This window comes from Somniosus microcephalus, unplaced genomic scaffold, assembly GCF_052327205.1.
Source record: "Somniosus microcephalus isolate GS21.2 unplaced genomic scaffold, FLI_Smic_1.0 unresolved_chr4, whole genome shotgun sequence".
Taxonomy (NCBI): domain Eukaryota; kingdom Metazoa; phylum Chordata; class Chondrichthyes; order Squaliformes; family Somniosidae; genus Somniosus; species Somniosus microcephalus.
Genome location: NW_028225182.1, coordinates 36,335,629 through 36,359,976, shown reverse-complemented (window position 1 = coordinate 36,359,976; position 24,348 = coordinate 36,335,629). Strand labels below are relative to the sequence as shown.

Below are 24,348 nucleotides of genomic sequence, written 5' to 3'. Positions count from 1 at the left end.
AAACCCCCAAATAGAGGCAAAGTCACTCTAATTGCAATTGTCCTGTTTCATACAGTCTGATAAAGAGTGTGATGGTAAATGGAGACTGTCACACTGGAACAACAACACCAACTTGTCATCATATCGCACCTTTAACGCAGAAAAACATCCCAAGGTGCCAATGGTGGAGTGAAGGAAGGGGAGGATCCACAAATGGCTGAGCTGTGGGAACATGAAATCTGAGGGAGGTGGTTAATAGGGTCTGATCCTCTGAGGTTGGGATTTGCTACCTTGTTTGCGCAGAGCACAGGGAGCTTTACTGTGTATCTAACCCGTGCTGTACCTGCCCTGGGAGTGTTTGATGGGACATTGTAAAGAGAGCTTAACTCTGTGTCTAACCCGTGCTGTACCTGCCCTGGGAGTGTTTGATGGGACATTGTAAAGAGAGCTTTACTCGGTGTCGAACCCGTGCTGTACCTGCCTTGGGAGTGTTTGATGGGGTAGTGTAGAGGGAGCTTTACTCTGTATCTAACTCATGCTGTATCTGCCATGGGAGAGTTTGATGGGACAGTTTAAAGGGGGCTTTACTCTGTATCTAACCTATGCTGTAGCTGCCCTGGGAGTGTTGGATGGGACAGTTTAAAGGGAGCTTTACTCTGTATCTGACCCGTGCTGTACCTGTCCTGGGAGTATTTGATGGGACAGTGTAGAGGGAGCTTTACTCTGTATCTAACCGTGCTGTACCTGCCCTGGGAGTGTTTCATGGGACAGTGCAGAGGGAGCTTTACTCTGTATCTAACCCATGCTGTGCGTGTCCTGGGACTGTTTGAAGTGACAGTGTAGAGGGAGCGTTACTCTATATCTAACCCGTGCTGTACCTGCCCTGGGAGATTTTGACGTGACGTTGTAAAGGGAGCTTTATTCTGTATCTAACCCGCGCTGTAGCTGCACTGGGAGTGCTTGATGGGACAGTGTAGAGGGAGCTTTACTCTGTATCTAACTCATGCTGTAACCTGTATCTGTTACATCGTTATATTATCACATTGTTAAATGGAACTACTTGTTACATTGTTATATGGAACTACTTTGGTTAGTGCATTTATACTGCTATGTGGCACACTGTGTCAGGCAGTGCACAGTGCAAGGTCGGACATCTTGTATCACTCCGCACCATGCGGCAGCAACATCATGAAAGCACGGAGTAAAAGCTGTAAACTAAAAATGAGTTAAAAGTGTCTGTATTACATAGTAATAAAAACACAAGGGGACACAACAGTATCTAACTTATGCTGTACCTGCGCTGGGAGTGATTGATGAGACAGCGTAGACGGAGCTTTACTCTGTATCTAACCCGTACTCTTGCTGCCCTGGGAGTGTTTGATGGGACAGTGTAGAGCGTGCTTTGCTTTCTATCTAACTCCCCACCCCACAGAGCCCTCTATTTCATTCTCCCTCCTCTATGCTACCAGCCTCCTTTACAAATGAACAGGAGGAGTCCATTCAGGCCCTCGAGCCTGTTCTGCCATTCAATTCGATCATGGTCGATCTGTATCTCAACTCCAAATATATCTGCTTCAACCACTCCATGTTCCACATTCTGTGTAAAGAATGTCCTCCTAAATTCTTAATTTGATCTGTTAATGGCCATCTTATATTCCTGCCCCTTTATCCTCACCATCTGGTTGCAGTGGTGCCTTGTTACACCGCCCAATGTTCAACTAAGCAAAGCGTTCAACTAAGCAAAGCATTCAACTCACGTAAATCAGACAAAAACGTGACAGAGTCAAAGGAGGAGACATTAGGACAGGTAAATGCCTGGACACTGATGTAGGTTTGAAGCAATGTATTAGGAGGAGAGGTTGAGGGATTTAGGGAGAGAATGTCTGAGCTTAGGGGCTAGATGTCTGAAGGCACGGCCACCAACAGGGGGTGATGGGAGGTGGGGTGGGCGAAGGATTTTGGGCGGGTGGGGGAAATGCACCAGAAGCCAGAGTGCAATGAAAAAGATCATTGATCATTTACCAATCCCCTCAGCACTGTTTGATTCCACTACCCACCCATGTGTGATGGTGGGTGGTAGGTTACATCACTATATTCAAAAAGGCAATTGTAACTAACCTTTAAGGGATGTTAAATGTGGAACAGAGCCAGCAGAGTGACAGTACGAGGCCAAGACACACCTACCGCCAGTGGACATGGAGCAAGATGGCCAATTAAGGAGATGCTGCTTTGGTCTAGTCTCTTGACCCCGATGTGGGACTGGAACCTTCTCACAGCGGACTCCTAGCTGGGTGTCTGTAACCCCATCTACTCACTCTAGAAAGATGGCAGAAACTCCCCATCGCTTTCATCCCTTTACAAAGGTCACAACATTACTGCAGAGAAGCTGGGATTGTTCTCCTTAGAGCAGAGAAGGTGAAGGGAGGGGTTCAAAATGGTAAGGGTTTTGATTAAAGTAAATAAGGAGAAACGGTTTCCACTGACAAAAGGGTTAGTAAATAACGTCATTGACAAGAGAGCCAGAGATGAGGTGACGAGACTTCTAATATAAAGAAGTTGTTGTGATCTGGAACACGCTCCCTGAAAGGGCGGAGGAAGCAGATTCAATAGTGTCTTTCAAAAATGGGAATTGGATAAATACAAAAAGGTGAAAATGGCAGGGATATGGGGAAGAGCCGGGGGGAGTGGGACTAATTGGAGAGCTCTTTCAAAGAGCTAGCACAGGCACGATGGGCCGAATGGCCTCTTTCTGTGCTGTATGATTCCAGTTGCCATCCTATTAAGGCCACAATCTTATTCCAGGTGCAAATGCCTACTTTCAACTACCCAAAACTGAGCGGTGTGTGGTGAAATTGTCAGTTAAATATAGGCCTCCAAAACTGGTCTAGTGTCATTTAGACAACTTAGTTCAAACCACCATGACAGTGTATTTAAAAACCAGTTCAACACCAAAGACTGTAACTCAACCAAGTCACATTTCAATTTTATTGAAGCATTTTTTGACAAATAAAGCAGCTCAATTGAGGGAGAGGATTCAGTTGTGTTTCCTGGACAGTAGGAAGGCCACCAGAGAGGCGGAGATCAGGACCCCAGCTGCCAACGTCACAGCCACGACCAGAAGTAGCTCAGAACACACATCACCTGCCGAGAACGAGAAGCCAATATGGAGTCAGGAGTCACAGGACTGGAATTGGGTTTTCATACAATCAACACTCACCTCGATAAGAACTCGGAACATCCTCACGAGTCCCAACAGCTTCACTATCCACCGAATGAACCAGGTCCAGATCTACATCCAGAACGATCAGAGGTCCAAGTGAGGCCTCACTCTCCCACACAGGCTCAGACTCTGCAACAATTAGTTCCATCCAGTTACAAAACATCCTTCTTCACCCTCAACACCCAACACAACATTCCAAGCTCAGATGGGACCTCCCTCCTGCACCTGGAGTGTGGTCTTCCTCCAGATCGCAATCTCTCGCCCCTGCAGTTGCCCCCATCACAACAGGCACAAACCTCATTGGATCCTTCCACCAGGGACAGGCCCAACTCGTTCACCAGGGACCATCTAAACAAGGAAGCAAGCCATCAGTCAGAATGCATCCATACGCCAAAAAGAAAGAGGTCCACCATTCGGGGGTAGATTCCTCTCACCGGTTGGCTGGCTTGTGGAAGGAACAGGCTTTGTTGACCGAATCCGGCCTTTGATCTGCTGCAGCTACTCTCAGGTGGCAACTGATGAAGATCTGCAGGAGACACATCCAGGAGTTACTCAGCGTCAACGCTCACCGTCTTACCTTCCAACATCTGGCCAACTCTTACCAGGTCCCTGGCATCCTCAAAGAAGCGGAACGCATCCAGGTTGAACCAGAGCTTGTCCCGGTGATCTCGCGGCGACACAGAAGACGAAAGGGAGTTTTCGCCTCGGCTGTGTCAACAGGCAACTGGAAAGAGGGTGGGAAAGAGCTGCCCGATTGCCTGCCTCTCTTCCGCGGCCACGTTCGCGCCCGGGTGGCCCTGGATATGGAGTACGCGGTATCCACTGGCAGGCTTGTGGCCTTCCGCGACCGGTGGGCGCCGCGGAGAATGGAGTGCATCACCACCCCCGGCAACCAAATTTTAATTTGATTTGTTAAGGTTCCTTTCAAATTTATGTTAATTTACAGACCTTATCGTTTGCGACCCTTTAAAAAGGGAGCACATGGTTGACTTTTAATAGGCCGTTGCCTATGATAAAGAAAGAGGCAGAGATTGGGTTGACCTTCTCCAAAACCATCAATAGGAAGACACTGGGCGATGTCATCAACCAAAAACCAAACCAAAGTGCCCCCATTGGGTGGAGAGCTTTGGGAACCATCGGCCCAAAGTCGCCTGTAAAAGAAAGAAATAAAGACTTGTATTTATATAGCGCCTTTCACAACCTCAGGACATCCCAAAGCGCTTTACAGCCAATGAGGTACTTTTTGGAGCGCAGTCACTATTGTAATGTCGGAAAGAAAGCAGCAATTTGCGCACAGCAAGCTCCCACAAACAGCAACGGGATAATGACCAGATCATCTGTTTTTAGTGATGTTGATTGAGGGATAAATATTTGCCAGGACACCTGGGGATAACTCCCCTGCTCTTCTACGAAATAGTGGCCATGGGATCTATTACGTCCATCTGAGAGGGAAGACGGGGCCTCAGTTTAGCATTGCGGCCGAAAGACGGCACCTCCGACAGTGCAGCACTCCCTCAGTCCTGCCCTGGGGTGTCAGCCGAGATTATTATGCTCGAGTCTCTGGAGTGGGACTTAAATCCACAACCGTCTAAGTCAGAGGCAAGGGTGAGTTTGGGATCGATACAGGGTTATGGAGAGAGCGGGGCAGTGGGATTAGTTTAGGATTGATACAGGGCTATGGGGAGAGAGCGGGGCAGTGGGATTAGTTTGGGATCGATACAGGGTTATGGAGAGAGCGGGGTAGTGGGATTAGTTTTGGATTGATACAGGGCTATGGGGAGAGAGCGGGGCAGTGGGATTAGTTTGGGATTGATACAGGGCTATGGGGAGAGAGCGGGGCAGTGGGATTAGTTTGGGATTGATCCAGGGCTTTGGGGAGAGAGTGGGGCAGTGGAATTAGTTTGGGATTGATACAGGGCTATGGGGAGAGAGTGGGGCAGTGGAATTAGTTTGGGATTGATACAGGGCTGTGGAGAGAGAGCGGGGCAGTGGGTAAGTGGAAAAGAGGGAAGTCATATGAAGTCAGAAATAGATGGTAGAAAGGTGAGAAGCAATAAGCAAAGGAGAGAAACACAAAGGGCCAAACTAATTCATAATGAGAGTGTGAAAAAAGCAAGCCTGAAGGCTTTGTATCTTAATGCTAGAAGCATTAGGAACAAGGTGGATGAATTAGTTGTGGAAATAGAGGTAAACAAGTATGATTTGATTGGGATTACAGAAACGTGGCTGCAGGGTGGGCAAGGCTGGGAACTTAACATCCAGGGATATACAATATTTAGGAAGGATCGGCAAAAAGGTAGGGGAGGTGGGGTAGCATTGCTGGTAAAGGAGGGGATTAATGCAATGGAAAGGAAGGATATTAACTCGGATGAAACGGAATCTGTATGGGTAGAAATGAGAAATAGCAAGGGGAGGAAAACGTTAGTGGGTGTGATATATAGGCCTCCAAATAGTAATATGGAGGTGAGGGAAGGCATAAAAAGGGAAATTAGAGAAGCGTGCGATAAGAGCACAGCTGTCATCATGGGTGACTTTAATTTACATATTGATTGGACTACCCAAATTAGTAAAAATTCTGAGGAGGAGGAATTCCTGGAATGTTTTCGGGACGGTTATCTGGACCAATATGTCGAGGAGCCGACTCGAGATCAGGCCATTTTAGACTGGGTATTGTGCAATGAGAAGGGACTTATCAGCAATCTTCTTGTACGAGGCCCCTTGGGTCAGAGCGATCATAATATGATCGAGCTCTCAGTCGAGATGGAGAGTGAGGAAATTGAATCAGAGACTAAGGTCCAGAACTTAAATAAAGGGAATTACGAGGGTATGAGACGGGAATTGGGTAAGATTGATTGGGTGGTGTTTCTGGGGGGATTGACAGTGGATAGACAATGGCAAGCATTCAAAGATAGAATGGAAGAATTCCAGAACATGTTTATACCGGTTTGGCATAAAAATAAACCTAAAAAGGTGACTCAACCGTGGATAACGAGGGAAATTAGGGACAGCATAAAATCAAAAAAAAGGGCATATCAACTGGCAAAAAAAAGCACCAGACCGGAAGATTGGGGGCAGTACAGGATACAGCAAAAGAGGACAAAGGGATTAATCAGGAAGGGGAAAATAGAATACGAAAGTAAACTTGCAGCAAACATAAAGACAGACTGCAAAAGCTTTTATCGGTATATCAGGAGGAAAAGACTGGTAAAATCCCAAGTCGGTCCCTTGCAGTCCGATTCGGGAGAATATATAATGGAGAATAAGGAAATGGCAGACCAATTAAACTCATACTTTGGTTCTGTATTCACAAAGGAGGACACAAATAACCTCCCAGGAATATCGGCAAACATAGGGACTAATGAGAGGGAGGAGCTGACAGAAATTAGTATCTCTAGGGATATGGTGTTGGGTAAGTAGAGGGGACTGAAGGCCGACAAATCCCCGGGGCCTGATAAACTACATCCTAGGGTACTTAAGGAGGTGGCCCTGGAGATAGCAGATGCTCTAAGGATCATCTTCCGGAACTCCATTGACTCGGGAACAGTACCCGTGGATTGGAGGGTAGCTAATGTTACCCCAATATTTAAAAAGGGGGGTAGAGAGAAAGCAGGGAATTATAGACCAGTAAGCCTTACATCGGTTGTGGGCAAAATGCTAGAGTCCATTATTAAGGATAAAATAGCGGAGCACTTGACAAATGGGGAAAGGATCGGACAGAGTCAACATGGATTTACAAAGGGTAAATCGTGTTTGACTAATCTGCTGGAATTTTTTGAGGAAGTAACTGGTAAAATAGATGGGGGAGAGCCAGTGGATGTGGTGTACCTTGACTTCCAGAAAGCCTTCGATAAGGTTCCACACAAAAGATTATCATGCAAAATTAAGGCTCATGGGATTGGGGGCAAAGTATTAACGTGGATAGAGAACTGGCTGGCGGATAGAAAACAGAGAGTTGGAATAAACGGCTCGTTTTCGGAGTGGCAGGCAGTGACCAGCGGGGTGCCGCAAGGATCTGTCCTGGGACCCCAGCTGTTCACAATATATATATAAATGATCTGGATCAGGGAATTGGATGCAATATTTCCAAATTCGCTGACGATACTAAACTAGGAGGAGGGGTGGGCTCTGATGAGGATGTCAGGAGGCTACAGTGCGATTTGGACAGGTTGGGGGAATGGGCGGATACGTGGCAGATGCACTATAATGTGGATAAATGCGAGGTTATCCACTTTGGGGGTAAAAACAGGAGGGTAGATTATTATCTAAATGGCAATAGATTGGGAGATGGGGAAGTGCAGAGGGACCTGGGTGTTCTTGTGCACCAGTCACTGAAGGAGAGCATGCAGGTGCAACAGGCGATTAAGAAGGCAAATGGTATGTTGGCCTTCATATCAAGGGGGTTCGAGTATAGGAATAGGGATACCTTACTACAGCTGTACAAGGTGCTGGTGAGACCGCATCTGGAGTATTGTGTACAGTTTTGGTCGCCCCATCTGCGGAAGGATGTTCTTGCCATGGAAAGAGTGCAACGGCGATTCACCAGGCTGATACCTGGAATGGCGGGAATGACCTACGAAGAGAGATTAAATAGTTTGGGCTTGTACTCACTGGAGTTTAGAAGATTGAGGGGATCTCATCGAAACATATAAAATTATGGCAGGCCTGGACAGGCTGAATTCAGAGAGAATGTTTCCAATGGCCGGGGAGCACAGAACCAGGGGCCACAGTCTAAAAATAGCGGGCAAATCATTTAAAACAGAGATGAGGAAGAATTTCTTCACTCAAAGAGTGGTGAGCCTGTGGAATTCCCTGCCACAGAGGGCTGTGAAGGCTAATTCAATAAATATTTTCAAGAGAGAATTGGATATATTTCTGAAGGCTAAGGGGATTAAGGGTTACGGAGAAAAGGCGGGGACGGGGTACTGAACTGGTAAGATCAGCTATGATCTCAGACGAAGATCAGCCATGATCTCATTGAATGGCGGAGCAGGCTCGAAGGGCCGAATGGCCGACTCCTGTTCCTATCTCTATGTTTCTATGATTAGTTTGGGATTGATACAGGGCTATGGGGAGAGAGCGGGGCAGTGGGATTAGTTTGGAGATTGATACAGGGCTATTCGGGTAGAGCGGGCCAGTGGGATTAGTTTGGGATTGATACAGGGCTATGGAGAGAGAGCGGGGCAGTGGGGTTAGTTTGGCATTTATACAGGGCTATGGGAAGAGAGTAGATCAGTGGGATTAGTTTTGGACAGTGACGGCTGATTTACCATTTTGGACAGGTGTGGCCTACACTGCCTAACCAAGCCAGCTTGTTCCCATGGCAATGGGGCCTTGGCACAGTCCTCCCAGCAATCTGCCTGACACTTTTTGCGTAGTCTTTGTGATGAAATGCCAACAAAAAAGACAGGGCTGAAGTGGGAACTGCCTGACCATCGTGAGCCGGAACGCTCAGCCGCTGAGTCGAGGACATGACTACGACCCCTGCACTGGAAGTCTCGGAGAGGCAGGTTTGGATTGCTGCATCGGAGAGAGAGAGCTGGCACTGATTTGATGGGCTGAACGGCCTCCCGCTGCGCTGCGAACCTCGGGGGTTCAGAGACACCTGAGCCAACAAACTCATCTGATTGGCGGTCCGACAGAAAACCGCTCCCACCGCACGTGCTCAAAAGTTTCTACCCCCATCGCAGGCAGAAGAGTCTCTGATCTTCAAATGTAATTCACTGCCTGAAGTGTTGTGAGGCATTTTAACGTGGTAAGGAACCATATAATTGCAGATGTTATCAATAAACCGGAAACCTGCCCCAACAGTAGATCATCTTAAAGGTGTCAGCCGGTAGCACACTTGCCTCTGAGTCAGAAGGTCGAGGGTTCAAGTCCCACTCCAGAGACTTGAGCCCATAATCCAGGCTGACACTCCCAGTGCAATGCTGAGGGAGTGCTGCACTGTCAGAGGTGCCATCTTTTGGGTGAAACGTTAAACCGAGGTCCCATCTGCCCTCTTAGGTGAATGTAAAAGATCCTACGGCTGCTATTGGAAGAAGAGCAGGAGGAGTTCTCCCCAGTGTCCTGGGGACAATATTTATCCCTCAATCAACATCACTAAATACAGATTATCTGGTCATTTTCACATTGCTGTTTTTGGAAGCTTGCAAATTGGCTGCTGCGTTTCCCACATTACGACAGTGACTCCATTTCAAAAGTAAAGCGCTTTGGGACATCCTGAGGCCCCCAGCCCTACAACACCCCCGTCTCCGAGATATCTGCACTTCTCCAATTCTGCCCTCTGGAGGATCCCAGATTTCAATCGCTCCACCGTTGGCGGCCTCGTCTTCAGCTGCCTGGGCCCCAAGCTCTGGAATTCCCTCCCTAAACCTCTCCAGCGCTCCATAATACCTCCCTCTTTGACCAAGCTTTTGGTTATCTGCCCTAATATCTCCTTATGTGGCTTGGTGTCAAATTTTAATTGAAAGCGCTTCTGGGACATTTTAGTACGTTGAAGGGGCGACATAAATGTAAGTGGTTAAGTATTGACAACAGTCCTACTGCAGATTTCAGCCAGCATTCACTGACCAGGGTCGGCCACGAGAGATACAAAAGTGTGCTCGTTAAGTTTGTGTGGATTCTAGCCCCACCTGATGTTGGAGATCCAGTACGGCAACTCAATCCCACTTGGGGACCTAGTATGTTGGTTAGACATAATTATTTTTTATTGTAGGTCCCACACTCACGTCAGAGATGTTTAGAAAGAACAATCTTTTATTTATACAGCACCATACCACGTTCAGGATGTCCCACCAACACCTTAAACATTCACTCCCTCCACCACCGGCGCACACTGGCTGCAGTGTGTACCATCTACAAGATGCACTGCAGCAACTCACCAAGGCTTCTTCGGCAGCATCTCCCAAATCCATGGCCTCTACCAGCTAGAAGGACAAGGGCAGCAGGCGCATGGGAACACCAGCACCTCCAAGTTCCCCTCCAAGTCACACACCATCCTGACTTGGAAATATATCGCCGTCCCTTCATATAGTCGCTGGGTCAAAATCCTACAACTCCCTGCCCAACTGCAGCTGGACTAGAAAGCAGTTCACCACCACCACCTTCAAGCCTAACTAGGCATGGGCAATAAATGCAGGTCTTGGCAGTGACACCCACATCCCATGAACAAATTAAAAAATGCACTTCATAACCAATGAATTACTTCTGAAATGTAGTCACTGTTGTCAGAAACATGGCAGCCCATCAAGAGCCTACAAACAGCAATGTGATAATGGCCAGGTCATCTTATGATGTTGGCTGATGGATAACAATTGGTCAGAGGGAAGAACTCCCCTGCTCTTCTTCCAAAAAGTGCCACAGGATCTTTTACATCCACCCGAGGGGGCAGAAGTGGCCTCGGTTTAACTTCTCATCCGAAAGATGGCACCTCCGACAGTGCAGCACTGGGAGTGTCAGCCTGGCTTTTGTACTCAAGGTTTCTATAGTGGGATTTGAACCTACGACCTTCCGACTCAGGCTAGAGTGCTGTCCACTGAGCCACGGCCAAGACCGAAAGCCATTTAAGGGGCCTTCAGAGATGCAATTCCTCAGGTCACTAATCCTGCAGGTTAACAAGCCATCGACAGCACAGAAACAGGCTATTCAGTCCAACTAGTCCATGCTCCACACGAGCCTCCTCCCACCCTTCATCTCACCCAAACAGCATATCCTTCCTCCCTCATGCTTAGAGCTCCCCCTTAAATGCAGCTACACCATTCGCCTCAACCACTCCGTGATAGCGAGAGCCACATTCTCACCACTCTCTGGGCAAAGAAGTTTCTCCTGAATTCACCATTGGAGTCATTAGTTAGTTACTACCTTGTAGTTACAGGCCCCGAGTTCTGGTCTTGCCCCCAAGTGGAAACATCTCTATCGAACCCAGTCATAATTTTAAACACCCTCAGCCTTCTCTTTCCTAGAGAAGGCAACCCAAACAGGTCAATCTTTCCTAATAAGTCGAATCTCAGTTCTGGAATCAGCCTAATAAATGTTTTGCACCCTCACTAGTGCCGCTATCATTTTTAGAATATGGACATCTACCCCATTTAGACTCATTATCCCAGTCAGTTATAGAGGACTAAACAACCTCCACTTTAGTAATAAACTAATCCCAGCATTAAAATTTCCAGGAACATTGCAATTTCATGGGGCTCAATAATCAGTCCCACTAACCTCACTCCACAAGAGCCCCACAAACCTCCTTAACAAGGGACAAACAGCAGGCCAAGATAACTCGCTCCAGGCAAACACTTCCAAGTTGCTGTTAATAAACTAGTGAAATGGGGCACATACCCCAGTAGCCTGATATCTGGTGAAAAGATTAAATACACTCAGCAGGCATGCCACTGGGTCAAGAATCATTAATGGAAGTAAATAAATATGGAAAACTTCCCATATTCAGAATGCAAATCCCCAGCCGTGATCAATGACCAAATGTAAGCAATAACCATGACAGATTTGCTAATTTCACCACTTTATTAATCACAAGTTGTTGCGCAGGGTTTGCTTGTGTTTCCTGTACAGGAACAAGGCGATCAAAGAAGCAGAGATCAGAGAGACAGCAGTCACAGTCAGGGCCACCATCAGGACCACCTCAGACTCCACACCTAAACAGCAATGAGAAACCAACAGTGAGTGAAGGAAATACTGAGGGGGAAATGGAAACTAGCAGTCGGCCAACTCACCACCTGGAGACCACTCCGCCATCCGTTGCTCAACCTCATTAAGGGACTCGGTTGCCAGGTCTGTCACATCAGTGTCCAGAATGACCAGGGGTCCAAGGGAGGCCTCACCCTCCCACTTCAATTCAGCATCACTCACTGCAATATCAAACATTCCAGTTAGAGAGGGTAAAGGGCAACCTCCAACATCTAGAGAATCAATGTCCTACCAGCGTCAGGTACAAGATCCCTCCTTCCTCTGGAATCTAATCCAAACTCCCTTGTGGCACTGCAGTTGCCCAAGTGACAACAGGCACAAACGTCATTGTTGGATACTTCCAATGGGGTCCAGCTAAACAAGAGAATCAGTTTCACAATCAGGTTGGGCATCACTTCCCCACACAACACATCCCTGAGGGAGAGAGGGGGCACTTACACATTCTGCATCTTCTGGAAAGTACAAGCTTTGCTCATGGAATCTCTCCGATCCACTGCAGCAACCTTCAGGTGACAGGAGATGAAAATCTGAGGGACACAGTCAACACAAGTCATTATATAGTGACTCCCTCCCAACTTGGGAACTCAATGAACAGGTGGATTCAGGGGACAAGTAGCAGAATGGATAGCAAGCTGGCTAGAAACAGAGAAAAGTGGTTAATGTTAGTGATTCATAGGATCACAGGATATACAGCAGAGGGATTTCAGGGGAAACTTCTTTACCCAGAGTGGTGAGAATATGGAACTCGCTACCACAGGGAGTGGTTGAGGCGAATAGTGTAGATTCATTTAAGGGGAAGCTAGATAAACACAGGTGGGAGAAAGGAATAGAAGGATATGTTGGAGAGTTAGATGAAGAGGAGATGGAGGACACTCATGTGGAGCACAACCCAGTTATGCAGATTGGCTGTAAATACTTTGCAGTGGTCGGCTTCCTCTTACCAAGGAACGATCATCTCCAAAGAAGCGGAAGGCATCCAAGTCAAAGTGGAGCTTGTCCAGCTCACGCTCGTCTCTTGGCAACACGAAGGTTGAGAAGGAGTCCTCAGCTTTGCTGTCCAGGAGGCAACTGAAGAAATAATTTTTTTTTAAAAACGACATGGAGTGAATCAAGAGAAGCCATTGAGACAGGATCAGCTGGAGAAAGCAGAGTGCTCCTTACCCATTGTAGTCAATGATGCTGTATCTCGGGGCGGAGTCCGTGTCTGGGCTTAACGTAGCGACACAGCGATCAATGTAGAGCTTCAGGGGCATGTGGTTGGTCATTGAAACAGAGGCCTCAATGTGAATGAGGTCACCCAGGTAGTAGACAGTCGAGGTGCGCTCGGTGAGCCAGTCATCTGAAGTACAAGAGGGACAAGGGTTGGAGACTGGGTACAACTGCCAGTGGGTGACTACAGGAAATCATTCCACATCCACCCATCACATACCATTCATTAGGCGCAGAGAGAATGACAGAAGCCCCTCTCCAGACTTGGTGGAGCTGAACGGGATCCAGGTGGGCTTGATCGGGTTACTGCTCACATTGCCCTTCCTGGAAAGACAACGGAGCCATTTTAGGACAAGGTCAGAGAACTACACCAGCTGTAGACGTTATTTGCGACAGTGTAAAGAATCTTACCTAAAATAGTGGCACTCAATGGGAACGACAGCTCCATTAGTTCTCACAATGACAGATCCATGGGCCTTGGGGGTGTGGTTCAGGTGGGTGGCATAGACCAGGAAATCTCCAGACATCTGAAAGACATCAGGTTCAGAAATGGACAACATTCTACTCAGGTGGTTGGAAGTTGTGCAGCCTCAGCAGCTAAAGCAAGGAGGGGGATTGCAAGCACAAGACAATTAAACAGAATAAAGATTCAATGAAAGGACAGCTTCACTTCAATAAAAGGAGCCACAGGTTGATAATTTAGAGCAATGAATAGAACAAGATTAAAGCCTCATTTAAGCCAGACTCCCCTGTATTCTGATACAAAGGAGTGGAAGAAAAAAAACTCAATATTGTAGATAACTAAACCCCCAGTGACCTGAAAATCCACAAGACAGGATGTAAGGAAGGAAAAGTTAAGAACTAAGTGAAGGATCAAGGCCAATAAGGCCGAGATCAAAGTTGGAGACACTCAGGAAAACCAGTTAAAGCAAAGGACAATACATAATTCAACACAAGTCTGGAGGTTTTAAAAGCAGGAGACAGGAATCAGGGTAGGAAAAACAAGTTGGGTCTATTCCAGACACCAAGCTTAGAGCAAGAGTTGAGGAATCACATTACCTTCACTCTGCTGCCACACTCATGCAGCCCATAGTCAAAGAGGACAGTGTGGTTCTGAGAGTAGATCCCGGTTGACGGACAACCTGCCGTCCCCAGGGTCAGGTCAGCAGCTTTAATCAGGTGCCTGGTTCCAAATAAATCCATCTGTACCCTGACCAGCAGGTTGTGCTCTCCACACTGCACCCTCACAGTCTGCAGTGGAGACACACTGAAACCGGAGCCAAAGGGAGACCCAGGAGAAGGGACTCGCTGAGGCCCAGGGGTGGCTTTTACTCTTCTCCATGGAAACCTCTGGCCCCCAAACTGTTGCCAAATATCAGAGGAACAAACAGCTCCAACGAACACCAGCACTGGGAGCAAACCCCTCACTACAAAATCCCCCATGATACTAAACAACTCAACTATCCCTACACCCACCAACAAGCACCTTTTATACACACAACCTGCAGTCACATTGAGTCATTAACCCCAAGCTCCACAATTTCTACCCAATCACAGAACTCATGTATTTATTGCCTGGAGGGCCTATTTTAATTCGACCAATCGGAGTGACTCTTTTTTTGATTGGGTGGTTAAACAAATCAACTGTTGGACGGGCTGACCGTGGAGTTCCACAGGGCGTTCTGGGACGTCCTGGGGGGCGACTACGCGCGGGTCCTGGGGGAAAGTTTGGCGACCGGGGAGATGCCCCTCTCGTGGCGCAGGGCGGTGATTGTCCTGCTGCCTAAGAGGGGCGATCTCCGCCTTCTTAAGAACTGGCGCCCGGTCTCCCTCCTCAGCACGGATTATAAAATTTTTGCCAGGGCCATGTCTGCTCGCCTTGGCGCCGTGCTGGCCCACATGATCCACCCCGACCAGTCCTACACGGTCCCGGGCCGGTCTATTCATGATAACATCCATCTGGTCCGGGACCTGGTCCACCATTTCCAGAGGGCTGGTCTGTCGGTCGCCTTCCTTTCCCTGGATCAGGAGAAGGCGTTCGACAGGGTGGATCACGAGTATCTTTTCGGGACTCTGCGCGCATTCGGGTTCGGAACGCATTTTGTCGCCCGGATCTGACTTCTGTACGCTGCCGCGGAGTGTCTGATTAAAGTTAACGGGTCCTTGACGGCGCCCCTTCGCTTCGGGAGGTGGGTGCGTCAGGGATGCCCCATGTCCGGCCAGTTATATGCCATTTGCGTGGAGCCTTTCCTGCGCCTCTTGCGGAAGAGGTTGACGGGACTGGCTCTGCAAGGGCCGGGCGTGGAGGTGGTCCTCTCAGCTTACGCCGATGACGTGCTCCTCATGGTCATGGATCCCGTTGACTTGCGGAGGATGCGGGAATGCCAGCAGATTTACTCGGACGCATCCTCCGCCAGGATCAACTGGGGGAAATGTTCTGGACTCCTGGTGGGTCAGTGGCAGGTGGACTCCCTGCCGGAGGAGTTCAGGCCCTTCGCCTGGAGCACTACGCACCTCCTCTACCTGGGAGTCTACCTCAGCCCGGCCGAGGACGCCTGGCCGGCGAACTGGCACAAGTTGGAGGCCAAAGTCGCCACTCGCTTAGGACGCTGGACGGGATTGCTCCGAGTGTTGTCCTACAGGGGTCGGGCGTTGGTCATAAACCAACTGGTGGCCGCCAAGTTGTGGTACCGGTTGGTTACTCTGATCCCTCCCCCTGCGTTTGTCGCCAAGATACAGAAGAAGCTCGTCGACTTCTTCTGGAACAACAGGATGCACTGGGTCTCTGCCGCGGTTCTGAGTCTCCCGCTTAGGGAGGGCGGTCAGGCGCTGGTGTGCCTTCGCACCCAGGCTGCGACTTTCCATCTTCAGACGCTGCAGAGATACCTGTACGTTGAGATTCCTCCAAGATGGTGCGCGATGGCGACGTATTTTTTCCGCCAGCTGCGCGGCCTCAATTATGACACGCAGCTCCTGTTTGTGGAAGTGGGTGGCACGCGTACCAGCCTGCGAGAGCTGCCTGTCTTCTACCAGGAACTGCTATGGGTTTGGAACCGGGTCGCTTCCAGGCGCAGCTCTCCCCCGACAGGAATGGTGGCTGTCCTTCGGGAGCCACTGTTCAGGAATCCGCACCTCCACGTCCGCAGGTTCGGGTGGCTGGCGGAGCGCAGAGCTGTGGCTGGCAAGGTGACTCGAGTCGAGGACCTGCTCGATGGCGGAGGAGTGGGCTGGATGGCGCCGGAGGAGTTGGCGAGGCGCATGTCTTGGGTAAACGTCTGGCTCGCGGCCGATGCCATCGAGTCGATAAAGGCGAAAGTGCGCCCCGGCACCACTAGGTGTTTCAAGGCGGCTCAAGCGTGTGGGGCGATCCCGTCTGAGCTTTCCCCCGTTCGGACGGAATTCCTTGTCGGCGCCCAGCCCCGAACCCCCCCTCGGGAGCCGGCGCCTCACAACTTGAGCCGTCTCGAGGAAATACCCTCCGTGCCTTTTCATTCCGCACGGAGGGGTTTCCTGTACGGGCTGCTCCTGCACACCTTCCACTTTGCCATCTTCGCCTGCCGTCCGGACACGCCGTGGCGTGCCGTTTTACCTTCCGACGGAGGCGGAGGTCCCCAATGGGGGGCTCTCTATGCGGGAGTCCTCCCTTGTTCTATTGGGGACTTGGCCTGGAGGGTGTTGCACAGGGCAGTCCCGTGCAATAGGTATTTAAGTAGGTTCACGGACTCCCAGACCGCATGTTTGTTCTGCGGTCTGGAGGAGTCCGTATTTCATATTTACATCGAATGTGAGAGGTTGCAGCCCCTCTTTCATTATTTGAAGGGGCTGCTCCTCAAGTTTTGGTTGCACTTCAGTCCCACGCTCTTGATCTACGGTCACCCGGTGCGGAGGGGAGCGGGCAGGTCGGACGACCTCCTCGTGGGTCTGCTCCTGGGCCTGGCCAAGAAGGCCATTAATTGGTCCAGGCAGCGGGCGGCCGAGGGGGTCGTCCGGCCGGATTGCCTCCCTCTCTTCCGTGGCCATGTTCGCGCCCGGGTGGCCCTAGAGCTGGAGCACGCGGTGTCCGCCGGCGCGCTCGATCACTTTCGTGACCGGTGGGCGCCGCGGGGACTGGAGTGCATAATTGGGCTGGAGAACCAAATTTTAATTTGATTATTAAGGTTTATTTGGAGTTTTATTGGTTTAATTACAGTTTTATAGTTTATTTACAGTTTTTATTTGTCTAAATTATGTGTTTACAAAATAGAGGATCACAGAACTCATGGATTTATTGCCAGGAGGGCCTATTTTAATTCGACCAATCGGAGTGACCCTTTTGATTGGGTGGTTAAGCAAATCTACAGTAATCTTTTTTGTGTGGGTGATTAACCAATTAGTTTATAAATAAAACTTTAAAGGAACCTTAACAAATTAATTTAAAATTTGGCTGCTCTTTTTGATTAAAGCAATTGACTGTAACTTAAGAAAACATTCGACCAATTAGGGATGCTCTTTTGATTAAACTAATCAACTGTAAATTAATAAAACTTTAAATAAAACTTGACAAAAGAAGAAAAAAAAATAATAATAAAAAAAGGTATAATAAGACAGAACTCACAGATTTATTGCCAGGAGGGCCTATTACAATTTGGTCAATCACCCCCACCTGAATGAGTCGCACAAGGGCACATTTTGATGGGCACCATTAATACAGTAGTCATCCACTTTGCATCTAAAAAGGATAGATCAGCGTACTTTCCCAATGGTGGAAAGCTCGGAATTTACAATGTTAAGGGGTGATTTGATTGGCGTTTTCAAGATATTAAGGGGAACCGATAGGGTACACAGAGAAAAACTATTTCCGCTGGTTGGGAGTCCAGGACAAGGGGACATGGCCTAAAAATTACAGCCAGATCTTTCAGAAGTGAAGTTAGGAAACATTTCTACACACAAAGGGTGGGAGAGGTTTGGAACTCTCTTCCGCTAACGGCAGTTGTTGCTGGGTCAATTGTTAATTTTAGATCTGAGATTGATAGATTTTTGATAACCAAAGGTATTAAGGGATATGGGCCAAAGACGGGTATATGGGGTTAGGTCCCAGATCAGCCACGATCTCATTGAATGGAGCGACAGGCTCGAGGGGCTGAATGGCCTCCTCCTGTTCCGATGTTCCTATGTCTAATGTGGATTTTGAAAAATTGAGCCATAAAATGACATGGGTTGTCCCGGTGTCATCAACAGGGGAACGAATTTACACCTGGCCTCCCTCTTTAAGGTGGCACAATTAACAAAGGAACTCAAACGCAGAATGTTCTTTCGACAAAACAACAGGAAACTCATAAAAGTAAATCATAATATTATTACTCGTGCCGATAAGACTCTCCATTCCCTGCGGTGCCCACCGGTTGCGGGAGGCCTTGAGTGTACCGGTGGGCATTGCCCGCTCCCTCTCCAGGGAGCCTGGCACGCAAACACTCGGCGTCCAATGGGTTTTCCAGAAGCTTCTACAAATGGCTGGATGCGAACGGGATCATTGCTTCATTTTACCGGATCGGAAAGTTGGACCTTAATCAGTTGATATGTACTGTGGGACATTAGTTCGGACAGACTCTTTGTTCTTGTTAGCGGTGTCCTGTCCCTTGTGGGGAGGACCTCTTATAGATGATCAGTATGGGCCTGAGCTTCACCCACTGCCCCTAACTCGTAGTCTGCAAAACAGGACAAGCTCCCCCGTCCTTGCTGATAAGTAAAAGGACATCATCAGGGGGAAACAGTCTATCCAAACTAAAACTCTAAAATAGAGGCAAAGTCACTCTAATTACAATTGTCCTGTTTCATACAGACTGATAAAGGTTGTGATGGGAAATGGAGACTGTCACACTGGAACAACAACACCAACTTGTCATCATTGTAGGGGGTTTCTCTTGCTCGTTCTGGTCTCCTGCCAGGCTTTGTGCAATAATTACCCTTGAGTGGTTCGACCCACTCTCCCCTACGGTTCTAGACCTTGGACTTAGATGCAGAGAACTGTAGTGCAGAGAAAGGACTCAATAGACCAGGTTGAATAGCACGAAATGGATGCTTTTATTTTTAAACAGTTTGAAGCATTACAAAATACATGTCATAGGCACAGATTAAAGTAACTACAATCATGCACAAATTTATGAACTTGACTCTATGGAAATGGGGAACACACGGCACGTCGTAAAAGGGGAAACACATTACGATTTAACCTTACTCCCTCCCCTAATACCTAAACTAAGTTTCGACTTGAGGAACTCGGGATCATGCTCACCACTATCAGAATCGCAAAAAGGAGGGGTTCGCAGCCTTTCTGGCACAGCTTTCCGTCGTCACGTGGATTTGGAAACTTCTGGCGCAGCTTGTTTTTCTCTCTCTCTCTCTCAGGCGATGAGGCAGTGGACACAGCCTCGGTGAGCGCTCGTCATGGCTGAAATCCACCAAGTCTGTTGTGGATTTGGGTTCATGGAACAGAACAACACCTCGATGGGATGTTGAGGCACGGAAGTGCTAGGCCCGGAATGTCCTTTCTCTCCGGCCTGGATCGTCGGTTTTCCTGAGGGTGTCTTCTTCTTCGGCCTGGGTCGTCGATGATCTCCCGACAACGGTACCCGGGCCACCCTCGTCGTGGCCGAGCCTTGTCTGGCTGAACACCGACCACGTTGTCCTTTCCGAAATGTCCGTCCGAAACTTCCTGATCGAATTCCGAAGCTACCGAGGTAGAAGAGGCGCTGATGGACTTTTCAAAATCCATATTTATACCCTTTTTGGGCCAGCCTTATCTCCCGCCAGATCATAGTCCAGTCTTTGTAATATTTTGGCGGGCAGAAATCTCTGCAGGGGCGCTTTGTCTTGTAACGGGAGCCGGTGATAACTTAACTGGCCTTCCTGGCCGATAATGTCTTTTAATGTCTTTTACTTTGTCACCGTAAGTCGGTTCGCATATTGATCGGTCTGGAGATTTCCCTTGATGGCTGTTAAACGGTTTCTCCTTTGTACATTGATGCGCTATCAATTACTCATAAAAGACTGAGAGTTAGAAGAGTAACTAAAGGCTTTTATTAACAACAGAATGGAGGTCTGCCTCGAGTGGTCGACCGGTCCAGGATACCAAGGGCTGGGGAGCAGTCACCTTTATACTAGGACCTGTGGGAGGAGTCAGCCGAGGCATGTCCAGGCATGTACACAGTGGAATACAAACAGGACAAACAGGAATACAAACAGTGGTTTACCACATTCACCCCTTGTTTAAAATTGAGTCCGGCGGGGTGAAGTGTATTAAAAGTTAGTGTATTGGAGTCTCTCCGGAGGTCTTGTCTGCCGCTGTGATCGGCGTGGCGACGGCAGGGGTAGTGAAGCTTCCGGCGTCGAGTCCAGCGTAGGCTGTGGCACAGGCGTGTCGTCCTCGTAGATGTCGAGCGGGTCGCGGGGCCCAGGCCTGCCGTCTGCTGGGGCTGGATATCGGATCGTGGGGGGGGGGTGGTAGTGGGTAGTGGGTTACTGTGGTCCCCGAGGGTGCAAGGTCTCTTATGGAGACTGTGTCCTCCCGCCCGTCCGGGTATGCGATGTAAGCATACTGGGGGTTGGCGTGGAGGAGGTCGACCCTCTCGACCAGGGGGTCCGTTTTATGGGTCCTCACGTGTCTTCTCAGTAGGACCGGCCCTGGGGACGTCAGCCATGGCGGTAGCGATGTCCCTGATGTGGACTTCCTTGGGAAGACAAACATTTTCTCATGAGGGGTGGCGTTAGTGGCAGTGCAGAGCAGTGACCGAATAGAGTGGAGCGCATCGGGGAGCACATCCTGCCAGCGGGAGGTTGGAAGGCCCCTAGACTTTAAGGCTAGCAGGACGGCCTTCCAAACTGTCGCATTTTCTCTTTCCACCTGTCCGTTCCCCCGGGGGTTGTAACTGGTGGTCCTGCTTGTGGCAATACCCCTAGTTAGCAGGTACTGACGGAGTTCGTCGCTCATAAACGATGAGCCCCGGTCGCTATGGATATAGCTGGGGAAGCCGAACAGGGTGAAGAGGTTGTTCAGACATTTAATGACCGTGGCACTGGTCATGTCCGGGCAGGGGAAGGCGAACGGGAAACGGGAGTACTCATCAATAATATTGAGGAAGTACACATTGCGGTCGGAGGAGGGGAGAGGCCCTTTAAAATCAACGCTCAGGCGCTCAAAGGGGCGAGTGGCTTTTATCAGGTGGGCCCTGTCTGGTCTATAAAAGTGTGGTTTGCACTCAGCGCAGACTTGGCAGTTCCTGGTCATGGTCCTGACCTCCTCAATAGAGTAAGGCAGGTTGCGGGCCTTGATGAGGTGGAAGAACCTGGTGACCCCCGGGTGGCAGAGGTCATTGTGGAGGACCCGTAGTCTATCGATCTGCGCGCTGGCGCAGGTGCCACGCGATAGCGCATCCGGGGGTTCATTGAGCTTCCCGGGCCGGTACAAGATCTCGTAGTTGTAGGTGGAAAGTTCGATTCTCCACCTCAAGATCTTGTCATTTTTGATTTTGCCCCTCTGCTTGTTGTTAAACATAAAAGCAACTGAACGCTGGTCAGTGAGCAGGGTAAATCGTTTTCCGGCCAGGTAGTGCCTCCAATGACGCACAGCCTCCACAATCGCCTGGGCCTCCTTCTCAACAGCGGAGTGTCTGGTCTCCGGGCCTTGGAGGGTTCGTGAAAAGAAGGCCACGGGTCTCCCCGCCTGATTGAGGGTAGCGGCCAGGGCAAAGTCGGACGCGTCGCTTTCCACCTGGAAGGGGATGGATTCGTCCACTGCGTGCATGGTGGCTTTGGCAATGTCCTCCTTGATACGGTGGAAGGCTAAGCGGGCCTCTGCCGTCAAGGGAAAAGAGGTGGACTTGATCAGCGGACGGGCCTTGTCCGCATAGTAGGGGACCCACTGGGCGTAATAGGAGAAAAACCCTAGGCACCTCTTCAGGGCCTTGAGGCAGTGGGGCAGTGGAAGTTCCATAAGGGGACGCATCCGGTCGGGGTCGGGGCCGATGACTCCGTGTTCCACAACACAGCCAAGGATGGCGAGGCGGTTTGTGCGGAATATGCACTTCTCCTTGTTATATGTCAGGTTTAGGAGTTGGGCGGTGCGGAGGAATTTTTCGAGGTTTGCGTCATGGTCCTGCAAGTCACGGCCGCAGATGGTCACATTGTCCAGATATGGGAAAGTGGCCTGCAACGCATTTTGATCTACCATCCGGTCCATCTCCCTTTGGAAGATGGAGACCCCGTTGGTGACGCCAAAGGGAACCCTAAGGAAGTGATAGAGGCGGCCGTTTGCCTCAAAGGCAGTGTACTGGCGGTCCTCAGGGCGGATGGGGAGCTGGTGGTACGCTGATTTCAGGTCAATGGTCGAGAAGACGCGGTACTGCGCGATCTGGTTGACCATATCAGCTATACGGGGGAGTGGGTAGGCGTCCAGCAGGGTGTAGCGATTTATTGTCTGGCTGTAGTCGATGACCAGGCGCTGCTTCTCGCCGGTCTTAACGACCACAACCTGGGCTCGCCAGGGGCTGGTGCTGCCCTCAATAATCCCTTCTTTCAGGAGCCGCTCCACTTCGGTTTTAATGAAAACCCTGTCCCCGGCACTGTATCGCCTGCTCTTTGTGGCGATGGGCTTACAGTCGGGGGTGAGGTTAGCAAACAGTGGTGGGGGGGTGACTCTGAGTGTGGAGAGGTTGCACCTGGTGCGCGGCGGGCAATTTGGAAGCTGCTGGCTGCGGACTGTGAGTGGGGGTAGGGGTCCACCGTACGCCATCGTAACACTTTTAAGGTGGCACTGAAAATCTAACCCCAGCAGGACGGCAGCGCAGAGGTCAGGCAGGACCAGAAGTTTAAAATGATCGTACACGGTCCCGTCTACTACGAGTGTCACCACGCAGTAGCCGCCGATGTCCGCCGACTGGGACTCGGAGGCCATAGAAATCCGCTGTTGCGCAGGCAGGACTGGGAGAGAGCAACGCCGCACCGTGTCGGGGTGGATGAAGCTCTCCGTGCTCCCAGAGTCAAAAAGGCAGATTGTATCGTGACCATTTACCTTAATGTCCATTGTGGAACTGGCCAGTTGGTGCGGTCTCGCTTGGTCCAGTGTAACGGATGCCAGCGTAGGGGTCGGTGTGTCGCTGCGGGTATCAGATGAGGCGGTGTCGGGGGCCTGCTGCATCCCGGCTGTCGTCCAAGATGGCGGCGTCCATGATCCCCATGTGGCTGGAGGCGTCCAAAATGGCTGCTGTACCGGTGATTCGCACACGGCCGGGGAGGTCCAAAATGGCGGCCCGCATGGCCCACACGCGGCGCTGCTGGGGTTCGGGGTGGCTTTGGCCCTGCAGACGCTAGCGTAGTGTCCCTTCTTCCCGCAGCCTGAGCAGATCGCGTTTTTCGCCGGGCAGCGCGCTCTGGGGTGTTTTGCCTGGCCACAGAAGTAGCATTTCTGGCCTTGGGGCACTGCTGTCTGGCCTTGGGACACTGCTGCGGTAGTTGGGCCATTGTTGGGGTGTGGCTGGGGTGGCACGGCGCTATGAGGCGGTCCTACCGTGTCCCAGGCTGTCATTCCCCGCGGCGTCCACGGTGCAGAGGAGTAGGCATCCATGCCCTGGTAGGCTGCATCCAACGATAGTGCGAGTTCAGAGGCCTTGTTGAGGTCGAGGTTACTCTGCTCCAACAGTCGCTGTCGTGTGTAATTGGATCTGTGGCCCGCTACAAAAGCGTCCCGGATAAGTTCCTCTGTGTACACGGCGGCCTTTACATCCTTACAACCACAGGCCCGGCCAAGCACAGACAGTGCCTGAAGGTATTCCACGGTCGATTCCCCAGGTTGTTGTTTACGACTCCCCAGGAGGTGCCTGGCGTACACTTCGTTCACTGGGCGCGTGTACTGGTCCTTGAGGAGCTTGATAGCATCCGCGTACGAGGTCGCGTCTTGGATGACCGAGTACACTCGGTGGTTCACTTTGGAGGTCAGGACATCCAGTTTGTCCTCGTCCGATTTGATTGCTTCGGAGGCGGTCAGGAATTTTTCGAAACACTTAAGCCAGTGAGTAAACTTGGTGGATGAGTCCGCCTCCCGATGATCTAAGTCCAGGCATGCTGGTGTGAGGATCTTCTCCATTATAAAAATGTTGTTAATAAAATTGATGCACTATCAATTACTCATAAAAGACTGAGAGTTAGAAGAGTAACTAAAGGCTTTTATTAACAACAGAATGGAGGTCTGCCTCGAGTGGTCGACCGGT

General features: G+C 49.9%; 2 protein-coding genes across 2 annotated transcripts; both read right to left on the bottom strand.

Moving 5' to 3' along the window:
* Nucleotides 1–11,714: 11,714 nt before the first annotated feature.
* LOC147090539 (zona pellucida sperm-binding protein 3-like) lies at nt 11,715–13,428 on the bottom strand. Its single transcript, XM_085977292.1, has 7 exons — nt 13,329–13,428; nt 13,061–13,238; nt 12,841–12,967; nt 12,347–12,426; nt 12,132–12,253; nt 11,926–12,060; nt 11,715–11,847 (listed from the first exon to the last, which is right to left on the bottom strand). Exons 1-7 carry the CDS (start codon nt 13,333–13,335, stop codon nt 11,723–11,725), a joined length of 774 nt encoding a protein of 257 aa, XP_085833418.1. The 5' UTR covers nt 13,336–13,428; the 3' UTR covers nt 11,715–11,722.
* An 87-nt stretch (nt 13,429–13,515) lies between these two features.
* On the bottom strand, nt 13,516–14,580 carry LOC147090538 (zona pellucida sperm-binding protein 3-like). The gene is made up of 2 exons (XM_085977058.1): nt 14,168–14,580; nt 13,516–13,635 (listed from the first exon to the last, which is right to left on the bottom strand). Exons 1-2 carry the CDS (start codon nt 14,549–14,551, stop codon nt 13,516–13,518), a joined length of 504 nt encoding a protein of 167 aa, XP_085833184.1. The 5' UTR covers nt 14,552–14,580.
* Between the last annotated feature and the right edge of the window lie 9,768 nt (nt 14,581–24,348).

Bases quoted from the DNA above. Each gene is read 5' to 3' on its own strand.
- LOC147090538 (XM_085977058.1), bottom strand. From the start codon at position 14,551: ATGGGGGATTTTGTAGTGAGGGGTTTGCTCCCAGTGCTGGTGTTCGTT. The intron at 13,636-14,167 runs GTAATGTGATTC...GATGTCTTTCAG, and splicing joins AGTGTGGCAGCAGAGTGAAG to ATGTCTGGAGATTTCCTGGT.
- LOC147090539 (XM_085977292.1), bottom strand. The intron at 12,254-12,346 runs GCAGAATGTGTA...TCTCTTGTTTAG, and splicing joins GCTTGTACTTTCCAGAAGAT to CTGGACCCCATTGGAAGTAT. The intron at 11,848-11,925 runs GTGAGTTGGCCG...ATTGCTGTTTAG, and splicing joins GGCGGAGTGGTCTCCAGGTG to GTGTGGAGTCTGAGGTGGTC.